The 14,135-nt window shown below is 44.7% G+C and overlaps 1 protein-coding gene across 23 annotated transcripts in view; it reads left to right on the top strand.

Moving 5' to 3' along the window:
• Positions 1-10,046, top strand: part of LOC138821975 (RNA binding protein fox-1 homolog 2) — a 245,481-nt gene extending 235,435 nt beyond the window's left edge. For 22 of the 23 annotated variants that reach the window (XM_070014449.1, XM_070014447.1, XM_070014463.1 and 19 more), the window contains 3 exons: positions 2,567-2,655; positions 3,027-3,099; positions 4,689-10,046. In XM_070014449.1, coding sequence (XP_069870550.1) covers positions 2,567-2,655; positions 3,027-3,099; positions 4,689-4,743 — 217 coding nt within the window. In that variant the 3' untranslated portion in view covers positions 4,744-10,046. Of the gene's footprint in view, positions 1-2,566; positions 2,656-3,026; positions 3,100-4,688 lie in introns of those variants that run through there. The other variant, XM_070014468.1, reaches the window with a different exon arrangement.
• Positions 10,047-14,135: the final 4,089 nt, after the last annotated feature.

Here is a 14,135-nt window from a genome sequence, read left to right as displayed (position 1 = left end):
TCAAATTAACCACCAGGAAACCAGAAGTGGCACTGTGGCTCAAGAAGTAGAGTACTAGCCTTGAGCTGAAGAGCTGAGGGCCAGCGCCCAGGCCCAGAGTTCAAACCCCACGACCAAAAAAAAAAGTAAATACATAGCTGCTAAAGCCAATCAGGTTGTTTTTAATATATATTCCAAACTACTTCAAATGACTTCACACACTGTAGACTTAAAAAGCAAGAGTACATTTGCCCTCACATTGCAGTTTCTTCAATTACAGAAAGCGTAAGTCATAAAAGAAAAAAACACCAGGTGCTAGTGGCTCACACCTGTAATCCTAGCTACTTAAGAGGCTGAGATCTGAGAAGCGTAGTTCAAAGCCAGCCAGGCAGAAAAGTCCATGAGATTCTTTATTTGCAATAAACTACCCAAAAAAAGGGGGGGGGGGCGTGGATATGGAGTTGTGTGGTACAAGTGATAGAATGCTAGCCTTGACCAAAAGAAGCTCGGGGATCGTGCCCAGGCCCTGAGTTCAAACCCCAGAACCAGCTCACACCAAAAGTGAAGAGCTCTAGTAGCCCATAAAATTATAGGTTTTTCCAAAATAAAATTTAATAAAAATAAAAGAAGTGAGAAGCTGCTAGATTGGATGGCAAGGAGAGCAAGAGTTCCGTTAGAAAATATTTGTTTTCATCTGGCTCCCACCTATAATCCTAGCTGAGATCAGGAGAATTACTGCTTGAGACCAGCCCAGACAGAAAAGTTTACAAGATTCCTTTTTCTCCCCCAACTTAAGAGGAAAGAATAATAACCAGCACAAAAAAGCATCTCCCTAGCAAGTATGGAGTCCTGAGTTCAAACCCCCCAGTACCATCAAAATGAAAGAAAAATGCAGCTACTTATTTTATATCCTAAGCAGTGACACAGAAGTAAATGTGAAATTTCTTTTATAGATTTATAAAGAATTGAATATTAGAAGGAATAGTGGAAAGCTTCAGATGTCCATGAAAAGTAAACATAGACTACAGAAACAAAATGCCATCCTGCTGTTCATGACTTAAATGGTGTCCAGATGACCCATCAATTACTTTTTCTGTGTGTGTGTGCCAGTCCTGGGGCTTGAACTCAGGGCTTGGGCACAGTCCCTGAGCTTCTTTTCTCAAGGCTCTACACTTGAGCCACAGCTCCACTGCCTGCTCTCTTGATCATTAATTGGAGATAATAGTCTCACAGACTTTCTAGCCCAGGCTGGCTCCAAACCTTGGTCCTTAGATCTTCTGAGTAGCTAGGATTACAGGTATGAACTACCAGCACCAACCAAACACTTAATTTTGATAGAGGAAGAGCATAATAATTTTTTGTTTGAATTTGGTGTAAATAGGAAATTTAGAAGGATAAGGGAAATTATGACTTGCCACTTGTTAGTCACCTATCTTGTGGCTCATTGGTTGTGGTGATCCTCTTTGAAGTCTTTTCTAAAACTGGACATGAATTATTGAGGCATTCATAATACCTTTTGAATATTTGATTCATATAAATGGAGGTGAAATTACAAGCTGAGAGAATATTTGAAAATAAGGAAAAGTCTCAGTTTACAATGAAGCTGTAGGAATCACACAATCTTTTTGAAGGAAAAGCAAGATAAAGCCGATGTCATTAAATGCTTAGAGTGGCTCCCCATGTATGTGCCAGGATCTGAAATGTAGATTGGAGTTGGTAAACTTTTCTGTAAAAGGTCCAGTGGTAAATTATATTTTGGCTTTTAAGCTATACAGTCTGTCACAACTACTTTTTTTGCAATCGTGGGGCTTGAATTGTTATTGAGCTTTTTTTGCTCAAGGCTAGCACTCTACTACTCTGAGCTACAGCACCACTTCCAGTTTTCTTGTGGTTGGTTAATTGGTGATATGAGCTACAGACTTTCCTGACAAGTTTGGTTTTGGACTGCCATCGTCAGAAACCGGCTTCCTGAGTTGCTAGGATTACAGGTGTGAGCCACCAGCACCCAGCACACTACTTTTTTTTTTTTTTTTAAGCAGGTGGCAAGCTTCATTGTCTCACAAGATAAAGTTCACTGGTCTTGACCTACTTTGTCCTTTCCTTTTAAATACTGCCTGATAATCTTAGCTTCTTAACAAATGTGGTAGGACCAGACCAGATCTGGTTAGACCTTCCTGTGGTATACTATAGTCTCTTAGTAATGAATGAGCCAATCCAAGTATGTTACATATTTTAACTCTATAATTTGCATTTCCTGTTAGTGTTCTCTCAACATTCTGTGACTTTTTTTTTGAAAGTTCAAGAAACACTGTGAAGACAGATCCAAAATTACATCTATTTCTTAATAGGCATTATCTATGTAGATTATTTTTTGTTACCGTCACAAATTGGAAAGCAATTTGGTTAGAGCTTAATTTCCTTTTAGAGGAATAACATGAAGACCAATGCAGTTTGAAACATTTCTTCCCATGTGTGTCTGTGTTGCTGTCTGTCCCTGTGTCTACACTTGTATGTCTGTTGGGTGGGGAGGTGTGTGTCTGTCCCGGGGGAGAGGTATCTGTAAAGTCAGTTCTCTTTTCTCCTGTAGGGTGGATATGCAGCCTACAGATATGCACAGCCTGCTACTGCAACCGCAGCCACAGCTGCTGCAGCCGCCGCAGCCGCTTACAGCGACGGGTATGTAGATCACAGGAGCAGGCACTGCACCATCCACAGCGTTGTCCTTTCCTCCTCACCACTGCTAGAGCAGAACCTAGTTCACTGGGCTTCCTGCCAGGCAGGTTTCTCTGCAGGTCTGCTCTGCATGGCCTCGCTGTGCCAGCATAGGAGCCATGGGCCCCTCCCCCTATTCACTGTCTTGTTGTATTTTCTTGGATCTGCTACTGCAGTCTCCTTCTTCCTCTTTCAACTCCCTTTCTAGTACTTCAGAATATTTCAGGACTGCATTCAGGTAGAATTTTCCTAATAACAATTCAAGACTAAATAACTCACATCTTTAGCAGAGTAAACCCTTTTCTTCTCTTTCTGATTGTGCTTCTTTTTTCCAGTTATGGCAGGGTGTACACAGCCGACCCCTACCATGCCCTTGCCCCTGCCGCTAGCTATGGAGTTGGCGCTGTGGTAAGTGAATATACATTTTCCCTTAAACTGTTTTTCTCCCTCTAACTTTTACATACAGACTATAAAAGGTCTCGAGAAAGGATCAGTTCAGTCCTTCATCTGTTGCCACAATGTGAGAGCCTCCTAGGTCACTGGAAACTTCACGTCACTGTCGTTATCTGTATATCAGCTATGTGGCTTAGAAAGGAATGGGTAGTGCCTGTCTTCGATGAATAATGACATCATTTAGAAGAGGAGTAAGGGAACAAGTTCCAGTGTTAGATACATGCCATTGTCATAATTTTATTGATTGATACTGGCAAAGACTGGAGAATAAAAATCAGAGCAAGCTTTCCAAAGATCATAATATATATCATTTTGAATTGCAGATCCAAAGCATATCTCTGCTAATTCCTAAGCCTTCTGGTAGATATTATTCTATCAATAACATTTTATCATTGGCAAAAAGTGATATTTTCATGGAAAAAATGAAAGATGACCGTAGAGCTTATCTAGAATAATCTACCCTAACCAAAGTCCTTACTGCAATATTCTTGGGTCTGGCTAGAAAAACTTTAGTTCTAGTGAATGGGACTTACTGGCCAGGCAGGCTTTGCCTCAGTGGGACCTCCAACACAGAATGCAGCTAGGCAGCTACTTCCATACATGGGCAGTATTGTCTGAGAGGGAAGCAGAATGAAGTGAAAAAGTTAAGGTGTGAAATATGAGAGCCTGCCACTTTTCCCAACGAAAGCCCGCTGATGAAGGTTTGGGGACAGAAAAGATAAGGTCTTCGGGGAAAGTATGTTTAGAATTGAAGCAGAGAGAGTAATAGCACAACAGTGGATGTTTCTGATAAAAATCATATGTAAAAAGTCCTATATAAAAAATGAGCCAAAGAAAGGTAGATTTCTGGGGAACTTCTTGACAGAGATAAGCCATCAGATAAAGTTGAAAGAAACAAACTAGTTAGTATATACTCAGCCCTTCATGTGAATACATTTCACATCCATAGAAAGAACTGAAATACTAGGGAAAGAATTAAAAGTATTCTAAAGATGACTGAAAGCATATAGAGGAGATATATATATATATATGGGACCGGAGTATCCACTGGTTTTGGTAACCTTGGGCAGTTGTAGAATCAATCCAATAGATAGATTGCAAAGGAAATGGATTTTTATGTATATATAGTTGAAAGATGAACTTAAGTTGAATCATCTCAAACACAGGATGTGACACGAATTCATGTCAAAAATAAAGATCAGAAGTAACACATGCCCCTGATGGGTCTCTGGTAAGGATTGTGATTATGTATCAGGGTAAAGAAAGACCCATTCTGGTCAAAATCATTCTGTTTGCTAAACTCAGCTTGAACTTCATTAAGTCTCCGTTCTGGGCTGATTAATAAAGTAGGTGTTGTGTTGGACTCTGGCTGGTGCACCTTGGAGGCAGAAGTTGGTTTCCTGACTTCACCAGGCAGTATGTGGCCCCTTTCACTGAAGTTTCAAAGGAAGCCATTTCCCCAAATCCATCCCCAAGACACGTTTCTTCATTTGTGATGCTGCTCTCATCAGCTGTCTAATTATTTTTGTCTTTAATCACTACAGGCGAGTTTATACCGAGGTGGCTACAGCCGATTTGCCCCCTACTGAAGTGACGTGAAACCCCTGCAAATGGGACAGCCCCCAGTTCATGAGGCCTGGCTATTGCAATATTTACTAGTAGAGGAACTCTATAGCAAGATGAAGAGGAAATACAAACAAACAAACAAAAAAAACACAAAAAAAGAGAGAATACTTTTTTATACCTCACTATGTTCTTTGAATATGTATTTTTCCTTTAAATTTCTGCCTTTAATTCTTTTGTTCCAAAGATTGTGCATTTTTTTCTTTTTTTTTCTTTTTTTTTAACTGTGGTAAACGAAAAACAAACAAACAAAAAAAAAAGATAATGCATTTCCATGTCTATATGTCCGTGCCTAGCTTATTCTGTCAGTCACGGAAAAGGCAGTTGATGAGGAAGGAGAGACACTAGGAGCAGAGATATGCATCTGATCAGAAATCGGCAGACAGAATTACCAAAGTGTATCTGGTGCTGCGTGGCTGGGGACAACAGAAGTGGAAGAGATCTTTCTGCAGCAGCATATTCTTCTAGTCTTCTGAATTCTGGTCTTTGGCAGGAGATTCTGATTGGCTGTGGCTGGAATCCACATGCCACTAGAGAGGAATTTGTGCTTGCAAAGCAGGAGAATTAAAAACACTTTTCCTCTCCTCCTTCCCTCCTGTCTTCTCCATTCTTTTTACAATCATCTTACACACCCAGCCTGAGACAGTTGGCATAGCTTTTGGAATTACAGTGTTGATATTTCCAAACACGCTCTCAGACTGTGGATAATAAACACCTCATTAGGAAACCAATCTCAGAATGAACTCTGGAGTATGAAAACACTTGTTTCTTTTCTTTCCTCCAATCCTAGCACATCTGCTGGCTACTTCTGTAACCACCGTGTAGCTCATCTGTTCTTCAGTTACATGCTGCTCCCATGTCCTCAACATTCAGGAGTTTCGTATCCAGGGACAGAGAATAAATAGCCAGATTTCCTCCAGGTATCTTGGCACAGCTTGAAGAGTCAAAATAAAAATTTTGAGAGCCATTAAGGAGGGTTCAGAAGAGGAAAAAGGAATACTAAGTCTGATATTCCTTATCTTGCTTGCAACAGAAAATCAGTACAATTTATTTGAAAACATAATAAAGCATCTGTTGGGGAAAGGTCAAGCCCCTAGGCCAGCTGCCCCTGGGAGTGTTGGTGATAAAGACACTTGAGGACAGGCAGAGGCACTTTGCATTCACCCCAAAGCCATAGGAATTTTCATCTTCCAGAGCCTCTGTGAGTCACTTCTCTATCCACAGTCTCCAGCTCTCTTGGCCATTCCACCCAGCTTCGCATTATCCTCCAAAGATACCAGCTGAGCACCTGAACCACTTGGTGCACATTAACACTACAGGAAACAAAATCTAGAGCCCACCAAGAAAAGAAGCTATGAAACGGCAAGGGTCCCCTGCAGAGTCCACACAGTGAGTCACTGCAGTTGCTGTCTAGCTTTAGTTGTATGTTAGCAAGGTAGGGGAGAAAGCTCCGGGCTATAACTAGTAAAGACAAAAGTCTGACAGTGTTTCCAAAACAAAAAGCATTAGGAAGTGGGCAAGTATGGTCCGCTGGCTCCTTGCTCTGCTCACACTGGTACTAGGGTGAACTTTCACCCCAAGGGATAGCTGCTAAAGGGAGTAGTTCAGAGACGTGGAGCTTCTGCTTTATTATGGGTTTTGTTTGATTTTTTTTTTAACTCCTGCCTCCACACGTTCTTTTCTGATAAGCTGATTTCGTGTCCCTGAATTAAAATGACTGACATGTGACAGTATCAAGCATTCTTTGTAAACTGATGTCTGGGAGGGCACTGGCCTGCCACATGGAGACATCTCCCTCTTCCCATCCCTCTTCCCTAATAACCTGGGGAGATGGCAAAGAAACTCCAGGCCTGGTGCACTCATGGATTCGGGGAAGGAGGAAGCCAATAGAGTAAAGGACAAGACAGTTCAAGCAAATGGCCATTCACAGGGCTGCCTCCTCCCCCAAGCCAAAGTTAGGTTTGTTGCTGTTAAGACAATATTGTGTGTATATAAATATTTTAGGTGAGGACAAGGGCTGGGGGCTTACAGAGTTCTGGGGAATGAGGGCAGGGAGGTTCTTTCTTTTACTTTGGTTTTGAGGGAGAATGTCCGCTGACTGAAGAAACAGACATTAGGGTCATTCTCCCAAAGTAGCAAGCCACTTAGCCGGGTGGAGACCCCATCAAGTCCTCACTGGTGATATTTGTGGCAGAGGAGTGAGAATGTTTCTCTTTTCTTGGATAGGAATGAGGATAGCCGGCAAGGTAGAGAAGGCAGCTCCCTCCCATAGCCTTCCAAAAGAGGCAGAGTCCAGGCTTTGAGGAGCCTTTGTGCACTTCAGTTCAGCTGGTTCTGGCTGAGGCCTCCAAGGCAAGCTCTGTTTTCCAGGGTGTTCCTGCTGTATTGCCAGGGGTGCTCTTCTGTGTCGCTTTCTCCAGCTCCCTTTTCTGAGACAGAATACTTGGAATTCTGCTTCTTATGCAAGGGCCCTCTGGTTTTCAGGGTCAACGCTGAGAATCGAAGCCCTCTCAACCATCCTGATCTCACAGTATCAGCCTCCCCATCCGCTGTGGAGCTTGGAGGTCCCCTCCCATCAGCGTCACCAGAGGCAGGTTCCTTGAGGCATCTGTGCTTCTGCGTTCCTGACACAGCCAAAGGGGTTGGCATTTTATGAATAACTTCTCTAGGGGATGTAGGCTGATAAATTTTCAAAAAGCTTACTGTTGCTGAATCACAGTTCAAGGATGGCCTTCTCAACTTCGCTCTCATCCATGACCTGGACTTTCTATACTAGGCATCTTATTCTTAGAAGTCGGCCTCCTTTAGGGAGACCCCTAGTTAAAACCTTTATTGGATATCCCTCTTTCATCCCAGAGAGCTGCCCTTAGGTCTTTTCTAGAATTCCTGTGTTCCATAGTTCAACTGCATTAACTCAGATCCATCATTGTGATTCATCGATTTTTAAGGCTCTCAGGTTTAACAAAACCTATCACTATCATCCTCCAGCAGCCTCAGTCTGAATGGAGCCAGTATATTTTCTTTCTTTAAAGAAGTCAACTGGGGCTCAGCTCTTAGTTCAAGGGGAGCTAGTGGCTATCTAGTCAATAGAAATCAGTGATAGCAGCTTTTCCTCGAATGTGGACTCCTCAGGGGCTGAACTGCTCTTAATTTAGGGTATGCTTTACTAGAGACGTAGCAAACATCAGTTATCACCACCATCCAGTAACGACGTAGCTTCCAGATATGACGGACTATAAGATGGGGTGGAAGCTGCCCCAGGGATGTACTTCCTTTTGGCAGAAGAACAAGGCCAACTAAGGGACAGTTTGGTTAGCACCTGGACATTTCAAGAGGGAGAGGGGTGAACTTTCCCTCTTTGCCCAGGTTAGCCGATTCTCTGCTGCTTGCAACTCTCTAGCACAGTAACATTTGCAGAATTGCAGATTTTTTTCCCCCAGATATTAGGAGGAAAGGGACTTGGGGAGGGGAGGGTGGGGAAGGGGTCGTGATGTTTTAAAAAGCATAAGTTACCTGTTTGCACTGTTTTAAGATAGGAAAAAAAATAGTGGGCAAGGTGAACATCGGATGTAAACGTGTGTGTTTTATTTTGTCATGCTCTTGAGAATGTCTGACTCTTTGTAGTATACAACAGTGACATTTGATTCTCTGTTGCATAAAACACTATATTTTTTTGGAAATGTTACTGTCCAAAAGCCTCTTCCCTCCCTGTCCTTTTCCTGTGTACTTCCTTCATCCTTGCTTTACTGATCAGCCAGGCAATAGCCATCCAGGAGCTAGAGCAAGAAACAGGGCCCTTTCCAAGTCGGCTCTGGGTGTCCTAAGCCAGCCTGTGCCCTCTCAATCACTGAGTACAGTAGAGTCTCTGGCACCTTGCTTTGAAAATACAGCTCACAGACCAGACTACCAGTTATGGCATTTCTCAGTGAGAGGCGCTAGGATGAGGAGCCAAGGGATGGAGGGACCCCTGAAGTATTGCAGGTGGCTGTAGTAGCCGAGTTCTTATGCATGTTACCGAAACTGTAACCAGTTACAGTTTACTCAGGAAAACGGTAGATCAATTCAGCCATGGTAGTGCTGGTTGGCAGGGATTGGTAACTGAGAACTGCTCAACAGCCAAAACTCAAACCTTGCCTTTATGGAGACCACCAGCATAGGGCCATGGTCCTCTGCCTGGTGGTGCTATACCTGCCAGTGACATGAGGGCTCAGCTCACCCTGGCAAGCAAAAAGGGAACCCAGATTCTCTTTATCTCCCCTCTCCCCCTGCCCATTACCAATACCAGATTCCCCAGCGGGCATGTGAGGTTTTTGAATTTTTCAAAAAGAAAATGTTTTGGTTTGTTGTTGTTGTTGTTTTTTTTCCTGGGGACTGATAAGTGCTTTAAGTGATGTCTGCACCCCATGAAGACTCCCAGCTTCTTCGTTTCCTCGTATTTTCTGTTCACAGTATTTTTGTGTGCGCGTGCTTATTCGGCAGCTCATTTTGGCTGTATTATATATCGAGTGATGAATTGATCCTATTTTTCCCCCTTAAAGGACATGAATTTTTTTTTCTTATGTTATCATTCTGCTTGTGAATATTTGAAGCCAGGCTGGGCTGACACTAGGGCTACAAAGTGAGGAGAGAGCCAGAGGAGTTTCCTTGTCCTTGACAGGCTCACCCACCTGAGGCTCTGAGCTTTTCAGTCCAGATCTTTGCAAGGCTCAAGCGCCGCTGCCGCAGAACCTCTCCTCTCCTCCCCACCCCCACCCATGGCAGGGACTGGCCGGGCCCCACGTGCACCACGGATTCTCTGGCCCCTCCCATTGCCATGGCAGAACAGGTACATTTGGGTCTTGGGGGCATCCATGGGATGTTTGTACAATTGACCACCTGGCCTTGCCTCCTCCCCTCCCGTCCTCCCCAAGACTCACTTCCTAGGACACCCGAGCCGCTTGCCCAGGGCCCTGTTTCCCTGCCAACTCCAGAGAAGCACCCCAGGGCTTTGTGACAGTCTCTAATTCCCCTCCCTTCTCCTTAAGAATCATATTGTATAGTAGCTTTCAGACCATACAGTATTCATTGGGTTACTCCTATTATTATCAAGTAGCTGGAATTGTGAAGGTCGGAGTAGTTAGATCTTTAGCTTTTCTTCCTTATTTTTTGTATTACTCTCCATGTGTATAAATTATTGATCATGTTGCTGGCTTTTATAAACTTAAGCAAAGGAGGAGGACTGCCTCACCCTTTGCGAATGGTAATGAAGCACTGTTTTTAAATAAAAGAGAGAAACACCATCTTTGGCCTGTGTGTATTGATCCTCTTTCCCTGTTGCCTCCACCTGAAGTTTACAAGGTGTTCCCTGGATTCACAGGATGGTAAAAGGAAGAAGGAAAACCACAGCTCTTCCTGCAGAAGGTGGTAAACTGGCAGATAGATGGGACCACCAGCTGCTGTCTGGGGTCTGCAGCCAGTGAGCTTCCATCTGTCCAGAGTTCTGAAATCCCTTTGCAATTGCATGCGTTCACTCTCCCCTAACCTCCTGAGCCGCCTACCACTCCGCCAGCTCCTTTGCGTTTTCCTGAATGGGAATGTGCCCTACGATACCTCTTTCTTACCTGGACCTGTTAGCTACCCCTTAATACATTGGTTTCACTGCCAATAATTGCTCAATGTCTGAAGTTACCATAACACCCTCTTTCCATCTCCAACTCCTTTAACTTCACCCCACGAGGTAATCCTGCTTCCTTTTCTGTGAAGATTATGGAGTCATCACATAGCGTCTCCTTGAATAAATTTGGCTGTCAGTGTCACAAGCCTACTTGTATCCCACCCATTCTTTTTTCTTTCTCCTGTTCTTGTGGAAGAGGCCATCGTCTCACAAGCAGACCCATATCTACCCTGCTCTCTCAGCTTTGGGACTTTGACCTCCTCTTTTGCATGGTTAACCTTTTCTCTCTAGGATCATCTTGGTATTTAAATATGCTTAAATCATAAACATTTTTAGTGGGGTTTTTTGTGTTTGGGGGTGTTGGTTTTTTTGTTTGTTTTTGCTATATCCCATGTTCTCATCTTACGGCAAACTAATAAAGTAAGCCTCTTCTGACTGCCATCTGCTCGCTACCGCTCACCCTGCTGCCCTGGCCCACAAAGCAGGGACACAGCTGCTGTGGTGCTCTGATGCGGGCCCATCCAGTAGGGGCTGTCCATGTCAGACCAAGGTGCGGAGGACCTCCATGACTCCCCTGCTCTGTGACCTCATCTCTTCTAAACAAGCATCCTACTCACTGCTCTGAGGTGGGGTCCCTAAGTTCAGTGTGCCTGGCCCTAGCACAAAGCTACTGCTTGTGCAATGTCCACACAAGCTATATAACTGCAGATATTAGTGTTGCCTGCTGCAAAAAAGTCCATGTCTAGGGCTGGGAAGGTGGCTCAGTGGTAGAGCGCTTGCCTTGCATGCATGAGGCCCTGGGTTTGATTCCTCAGCACCACATAAGCAAAAAGAAAAAAGCCAAAAGAGGCGCTGTGGCTCAAGTTGGTAGAGTGTTAGCCTTGAGCTGAAGAGCTGAGGGACAGCGCCCAGGCCCAGAGTTCAAGCCCCATGACCGGATCCCCCCCCCAAAAAAAAGTCCATGTCTAGCTGGCCACCAGTGTCTCGGACCTGTAAATGCTAGCTACTCAGGAGGCCTAGATCTGAGGATTCAAGGTTCAAGGTCTGCCCAGACAGGAAACTCCATGAAATTCTTCTCTCCGATTAACCACCCAAAAGCCAAAAGTGGTACTGTGACTCAAGTAGCAGAGCACTAACTTTGAGGGGGGAAAAATAGTCTCAAGACAGTGCTGGCCTAGGCCCTGAGTTTAAGTCCAGGACCAGAAAGGGGGGGTGGGGGGAAATCCAGGCCCAGGCTATCTAGCTCCCCATTGTGTAACTTTGACTTCAATGCTAGTGTTTCTGGTGCTGCTGTCACAGCTATGCTTATGGGAGCCCCCAAACCAACCCCCTCTTCCATATAGACCTCTTGGCCCACCATTCCCTCAAACTCTGCCATTACCTGGGGCTGTAATAAGGACTCCCTCTTTTCTACACGTCACTGGAAAATGACATGAGCTTATAAACAGATTTATTTCTCAATGTTCAAAAGCAAAACACCAGTAGATTCTGTCTGGCCAGCCCATTTCCTGACCACAGGACCCTCTCTGGTCCTCACGTGGTGGGAGAGGGCGGACACAAATGCCCGTCACTTCCCAGAGCCTCAGGGGCCTCCCCTGTCTGCTTTTTCTCCCAATGTGAACTCAGCAGGGTCCAGCTTATTCCTGATCTCCACTCTCCCAACTCTCACTGTACTTGATCCCTGTCTGCTCTACAGCCAAGTTCATTCCCATCTTAGATCCTTTGTCTGAGCCCTGCTGTCTTCCAGGAAGGCCTGATCGATGAGCTCCTCCCAGCCACTTATCTCCTGCACCTTATAGACCTCTTTCTCAGCACCTGTCACTGTGATGCAGCACTTCTGACTGCGTGTCAACTTCTCATCCCACTTGTCCATTAAATTCTACTGGTGAGAATGGATCACAAGCCCAGCTTATTCTGAGGGTGAGTGCTCTGGCCTCCACTCCTTGCGTCTTTCTCCTTCCATCACCCATCCTCCTCAACCTCACCTGGACTCCCCTAAAAGCAACATGCCCACATCTCACTGTCTTCAAAACTTTCCCAATGTCTAGTCAGCGTGGTACTCCACAGCTACAGTACTTTGCCTTCTCCAACTGTTTGCTGGCATGTCCTCTGCTCTTGGCAAGCTGTGCCTGTTTGCTCACAGCCCATGAAACTGCCCTTCACCATGGAAGGCCCACCTCAAGCATCACCTCTTGGCCTTCATCCTTCAACAGTATCTGCATTCCCCAGGCCCACCACTGGTCCTCTGAATTCTTAGCCAGGTAGTAGGTACAGCCTCTGCACTAGATGAAAAATGTCTGTAGAGATTGCATTTTTAAAGGGGAATTTAGAAACTAGGGCATGGCTCAAGTGGTAGAGAACTTGTCTAAGATGCATGAGGCTTTGGGTTCAATTCTCAGTACTGCAAGAAAGAGAGGTATATTTAAGAAAAACAACAGTACACTTCATCACCCTGTTGCACAGTAACAAGCAATAATGATGTGTATTTTCACAAGCATACACCCCCCCCCAAGGATGCTGATGATAGTCACAAGGATATGATGTTTGTACACAGATTAATTATACTCATGAAGAATCAGGTCCAAAAGCAAAATGTGGAAAGAAACAGGTGGCACTGTTGTTGGTTACTCTTGGGCTACCTGAAATAGGAGACATCCCTGGCCCCCGATGAGCTAGATCAAACATGACTGTGGCCTATCACACCTTATACAGTCATCCAAAGCCAAGATATCAACAAAGAGTTGAGCTCTTCTTTAAAGAGCTATCCGCTAGAAAAAGTGAAGCACACACTAGTTTTTCTACCTTAGATTTAGTAGTAAATACAAGAAATTGTATGTTTAGTAATCAAGGGACCATTTCATAGGTTTTGTGACCCTTGCAGAATCTCTATCACCTTGTTTACTTGGTTTAGAAGGTCATTTAGCTTGTCAAATTAGTTTTGTTTTCTGATGCCTATGTGTATGTGTGCACTGGGGCTTGAACATGGGGCCTCCTCTTGCTTAGCTTTATTGCTCAAGGCTGACTCTACTGCCACAGCTCCACATCCTTCTTTCTTGGTGGTTAATTGGAATAGTCTCACAGCTGTGTCTCCCCAAGCTGGTGTTAGACTATAATTCCCAGATCTCAGCCTCTTGAAGAGCTAGGCTTATGGTCAAGAGCCACCAGACCCCGGCCTGCCCAACATTTTTTGTTTTTTTATTTTTTTGGGGGGGGGGTCCAGTCGTGGGGCCTGAACTCTGAGCCTGGGCACTGTCCCTCAGCTCTTCAGCTCAAGGCTAGCACTCTACCACTTGAGCCACAGTGCCAACCCTGGCTTTTTCCTTCTGTGGTGCTGAGGAATCGAACCCAGGGCCTCAGGCATGCAAGGCAAGCGCTCTACCACTGAGCCACCTTCCCAGCCCTTGTTTTTTTTTATTTTTGTTGTTGTTTGCCTGTCATGGGGCCTGAACTCTGGGCCTGGGTGCTGTCCCTCAGCTCTTCAGCTCAAGGCTAGTACCCTACCACTTGGGCCATAGCTCCACTTCCAACTTTTTCTGCTTATGTGGTACAGAGGAATTGAACCCAGGGCCTCATGCATGCAAGGCAAGCACTCTACCACTGAGCCACCTTCCCAGCCTCCTGCCCAATGTTTTTTAAAGGAAGGCCTGGTGCTACAAGTGAAAAGCAGAAATGCACAACTAAATAAGCAACTCAGTAACTATCCTCCATACAACCA

This window comes from Dipodomys merriami, unplaced genomic scaffold, assembly GCF_024711535.1.
Source record: "Dipodomys merriami isolate MVZ:Mamm:240054 unplaced genomic scaffold, mDipMer1.0.p SCAF_97, whole genome shotgun sequence".
In the NCBI taxonomy this organism is placed as follows: Eukaryota; Metazoa; Chordata; class Mammalia; order Rodentia; family Heteromyidae; genus Dipodomys; species Dipodomys merriami.
This window is presented reverse-complemented; position numbering and strand designations above follow the sequence as displayed.